The sequence below is a fragment of the Otolemur garnettii genome, unplaced genomic scaffold (genome assembly GCF_000181295.1).
Source record: "Otolemur garnettii isolate 467f Iridium unplaced genomic scaffold, OtoGar3 scaffold00032, whole genome shotgun sequence".
In the NCBI taxonomy this organism is placed as follows: domain Eukaryota; kingdom Metazoa; phylum Chordata; class Mammalia; order Primates; family Galagidae; genus Otolemur; species Otolemur garnettii.
In genome coordinates, this window is record NW_003852427.1 from 4,179,544 (window position 1) to 4,184,374 (window position 4,831).

Below are 4,831 nucleotides of genomic sequence, written 5' to 3' on the forward strand. Positions count from 1 at the left end.
AAAAAAAAAAAAAAAAGAGCTTGACAGAAGTTGTGGGTGGGCAGCACATCTCCCAGGGCAGGACTTTACCCTCTCACTTCTGAGAGGAGGGCCTCGGGCCAACCTCCAGGAAATAGCCCTGTTCCATATGTGTCACAAATGGCTCAGGGAGCCCACCTGGGGTTACAAAGCAAGAGTGGAGTGTGTGTGTGTGTGTGTGTGCGTGCACGCACAAGTGTGGGTGTGTTGTTTCCACATGTAAACCAAATCATCTGCTTTCTTAACTGGAAACCTTCTACCTGTAACCTTGGTTGCTGAATCTCTCCTGTCCTCCTCAGCTCTCTTAGCAGCTTGCACCAGACATGTTGTCTGTGCTCTTCCCAGAACCTAACAGGCTTCTGCTCCTCTTCTGTCTCCAAGCCCCTGACAAATCCCAGCCCTGCTCAACCCCGGCAACCTGCTCTCTCCTGACCCGGGCAGCTGAACACGGCTGGAGAACACCACACTGCAAGGGAGCTGTTTATTTCCTGGGATGCTTCAGGCGCTGGCCTCATGGGCCCCCAACACTCACAAATGCCCCGCTGTATCTCAATTCCACGTGTCACACTTCCCAACAATTGTCCTCATGTCCTGACTGTCCACACACCTCAAATCCACGTCCACCTCTCACCTTTCTCAGCAGATGAGACACTAGCAAGAGACAGCTGAAGCCATCAGTTGTCTTAACTGCCTGTTGCCAAAGCCCCAGGCCTCCCGAGGGCTGTTTTGCCACAGCCTCCTCCCTCCGCAGCCAGTCCCCGGCTTACCTGCTCTGAGGTTCAGGCCACCCTCCTGCCCCCTCCATAGTCTCGTACCTTTGGCTTGTTGCTTCTCACTCTGGTGTTCCCAACAATTTCTTTCAACGCGTAAACACACGCAATGTCTTCTGTCTTTAAACTCCTCCCCCCCAAACATTTTCCTCCAGCTCCTGCCTGCTCTCTGTCCTCCTCTTACTGCCAGATGTCTCCAAAGCACTGTCCGAGCCATGCACCTGCCACTCACTCCTCTGCCCCCTGCCTGGCCCCTTGACATCCCTCCCTGAGGAGAGTTCAGGCCACGACTCCCTCCATGTTGCTCAGGGAGGATGTGTTCCTGTTCTTTCCTTATTGACCTCCCAGCAGCATTTCCTCAAATCACCCCAAACAGCATTTCCTAACCACAAAGTCCCCTTTCCCACCCCAGTTGAGAAATGTTTGAGTTGCTTAAAGCAGTCTTGTCCCCCAGTCTAAACCCAATCCTCAAGCACTCACGTCCACGCCTATGGCACGTCCTCAGCGCTTGGTGAATGTGCCTGCTCTCACTGTTCTGCGTTGACAACTGTCAAGTTCTTATCCCTAACACAGATCTCCCCTTGACCTCCAGACTTGTTTGTATATATTGAACTGCCTGTTTGACTTTTCTAGTTGGATATCTCAACTCAACTCAACAAGCTCATCCTGTCTGAAAATGGGGGGCATCATTCCTGCTGAGCCTGGTCCTGTTCCAGATCTACCTGACTTGGGGGAGCACCCCAGGCCATCCACTTGCCCCCACTGGAGACCTAGCTGTCCCCCTCCACACTCTCATCCTTGCCTCTCTCTCCCTGCCCTTCACTCTCTCTCAGCTCCTTACTGCCCGAGCTCCACATCACCCTGGTTTCCACCCGCCCTGCTGCTAGACTGGTCTATGCAAAGTGCAGGTCTGTCTTCTGCCCACCACCCCTGGCCCACAGTGTCTAAAACCCTACAGAGACTCTTTCTCTGAAAGTAAAGTAAAGAACAAAATCTACACAACAAAATTCACATGTGGCCTGGACCCTGCTCCCCCCACCCCCCTTTTCTCTCTGTGGTCCACCCCCCACGGCCTCCACGAAGCTCTCTGTGCCTTGCCCCCGCCCCACCCCGACACAGGCCTGTGTCTAGGCTGGTTTAGAAGCCACCTCTGCCTCCTCCCCCGTTCCCTTGAGTGACACCTACTCACTCTCCTCTCAGCTGAGGCTTCTCCCTGACTCCCAGACCTGCAGAGGAGTACTTTATCTATAGCTTCACGAACCATATTCTTTTCTTCCCAGAGCAAGGAGGGAAATACAAATGCACTGGTGGGGTAAAACTTGGATTCTGACTATTGCCCTGTCGGCCGCAGGGTTCAAGGGCAGGGCTGTGCCTGATCTGGAACCCAGCACAGGATTGCAGCTGTGCCTCTCTGGGCCCTTCCTGGACTTGACGCCGTGATGGCAAACCTTGTCAAGAAGGGCATGGGCGGCAGAGGTCAGAAAACATGTGGTACAGGTTCAAGCAGCCAGGACTTCCATTTTGTCCACTCGCTTAGGGTTAAAGTCTGCGCCCGCCCTCAGACACCACTGTGCTGTGCTGGGACAGGGTGGACTTTGGTGAGCTCAGATCCTCCATCCAACTTGGATTAGTTCCTTTTACTTTGCTCCAGCCGAAATCTTTTTTATTTCCATAAAGTTCTTGCTTTTAATAATATGTTACCAAATAACTAAATGTGTCTTACATGCATCAGGCAATTTTACAGAGAAGAGTCTGAGGCTTTCTTGTTGACACACAGGAAGAGCTGACCACTGCTGTCCTTCCTTGCAGATGAGTTCTTCAGTAGAGGCTGTGCCCCTGGGTCTAACCCGGACTCCCCTCTCTGTGCTCTGTGCGGCGGTGGCAGCAGCCCGGCACACATGTGTACCCCTAGCAGCCACGAGAGGTACTACGGCTCCAGTGGGGCTTTCAGGCAAGTGGTTTCTCTTTGCACCAACCCAGTGAACTTCTTGTTCTCTCTCTTTTTCTATCATCCCAGCAGTTGACTGCTACATTTAGAAAGAGCCAGCATTAGGAACCCAGAACTACTGCAAATTTCAAGTAGCCCCACTACTTGGACTCAAGTCCAGCATTCTCCTGCAGACCCAGATGACTCATTTTTAGGGCACAAGAATGATGGCTGCAGAGTCACAGGCATAGTCCTACATTTGCCACTTCATTCTGAGTGATTGTGGACAAGTCATGAAATTCATCAGAGGCTCTGTTTAAAGTCACAAGAGGGATACCAGGCACCTGCTTCTCGCACCTGGCTGATGAGTAGAATTTAATAATAATTAAATTCTGTGTGCTGCCCCTGCACAGAGTCTCTCGGGGAAAGCAGGACGATGAACACACAAAGAGAAGGCTGGACTCTTCCCAACTGTTAGTGCCACAGAGGAGCCGAGGGCAGTGATGTGGCAGTGACTGGCTTTGGAAATTTTAAAAGAGGTGGTCAGAGAAAGCCACCACTTTTATTTTCCTTCCTTCCTTCTTTCCCTCTCTTCCTTTGTTTTGAGACAGGATCTCACTCTCTTGCCTGGGCTGGAGTGCAGTGGCCTAATCGTAGTTCACTACAACCTCCAACTCCTGGACTCAAGTAAACCTCTCACCTCAGCCTCCCGAGTAGCTAGGACTACAGACATGTAACACCATGCGTGACTAATGTTTTTGTTTTTTTATAGAGACAGGGTCTCACTATGTTACCTAGGGCTGTCTGAACTCCTAGCCTCAAATAATCCTACCATGCCTGCCCTCCCTGGATTCCTATAATGGCCCCTTAATAGGTCCCCATGTACCTGTCTTATCCTCCTCCTCCCACCTACACACACATCAACCAGAGTGATTTTGTTAAAATATAAATCAGATTGGGCATGGCTGATCATGTCTATAATCCTAGCACTTTGGGATGCCAAGGCAGAGGATCATTTGAGGCTAGGAATTCAAGACCAGCCTGAGCAACACAGTGAGACTTCATCTCCAAAAAAAAAAAAAATTAAAAAAATGCAGGCCTACAGTACTAGCTCTTTGGGAGGCTGAGGCAGGAGGATTGCTTGAGCCTAGAAGTTTGAGGTTGCAGTGGGCTATGATCACACACACACACACATAGTGCCAAAAAATGTATACACATTTTAAGCAAGGAAAAATCTGTATCATATTATAATATTCAATATATACCAATAATGTTTGTTCTCTTATATATTATATCTTGTATCTCTTGTAACTGCAGAAGTCAAAAGTGACTTGGGTACAGTTTAAGTGTGAGAATGAAAAATAAGTAAGTGGAAGAGAATAGAGTTCCAAGAGAAATTCATGAACATACTGCAAATTGTAGACAATTTGCTCTATGATAAGGGTGACATTTCAGATTACTGGGAAAAGAATGAACTTCAGAGATTAAATAATATGTGTACTGAGAACTGGCCCCTGGATCTGGTGACCCTGGCAGGAACATGTTTAATAATGAATTAGTCCTTGACGCTAGACTGGCCAAAGTGAGTGAGGTTGACCCCTTCAAGGGGTGTGGGTGACAGGGGAAGAGAGGCCCTTCCTGTGGGGCCATGTGGGATCAAGGCAGGGCTAATTGGTGGGGGTTTTTTGTTTTTAAAGACAAGACATATAGATGCTGGTGAAAAGCATTCAGCGAACAAGAGAAGGTTACAATTACATGAGAGAAAGAGTATAACTACAGGAGAAAGTTGCTGGAAAGAGACATTTCCTCCTTTGTGCCTACATGGCAGGAGAGAGCCCTGGGGATGCGGGCAGGCAGATCTGGCAGAGAAGTGCTGAGAGAAAGCCCTGTAGTGATCTGTGTGTTCTCCAGGAAACAGGAGTACAGGTCAGGGTGCGTGAGTGTAGGGGAGGAGGGACATGGGGAGACAGAGGTTTTGTGGAAAGTGGGGAAACTTTTTGAAGTTACTGCTCTTCAGAGTGGGGAGGCAGCTGTCTGGAGCAGTGGCCCTCGTGTGTGAGCATGGGTCATCCTATCCTGGAGGGCTTGTTCAGGCACAGATGCCTGGGCCCTACCT

General features: G+C 49.7%; 1 protein-coding gene and 1 long non-coding RNA gene across 2 annotated transcripts in view; one reads left to right on the forward strand and one right to left on the reverse strand.

Moving 5' to 3' along the window:
* Positions 1-3,054, forward strand: part of LOC100967087 (inhibitor of carbonic anhydrase) — a 35,408-nt gene extending 32,354 nt beyond the window's left edge. Inside the window, exon 13 of the mRNA XM_012804961.2 lies at positions 2,598-3,054. Within this exon, the coding sequence (XP_012660415.1) occupies positions 2,598-2,812 (215 nt within the window). The 3' untranslated portion in view covers positions 2,813-3,054. The remainder of the gene's footprint in view (positions 1-2,597) is intronic.
* The window catches only part of LOC105886956, a 25,092-nt gene that overhangs the window by 15,175 nt on the left and 5,086 nt on the right, over positions 1-4,831 (reverse strand). The window lies entirely within an intron of this gene.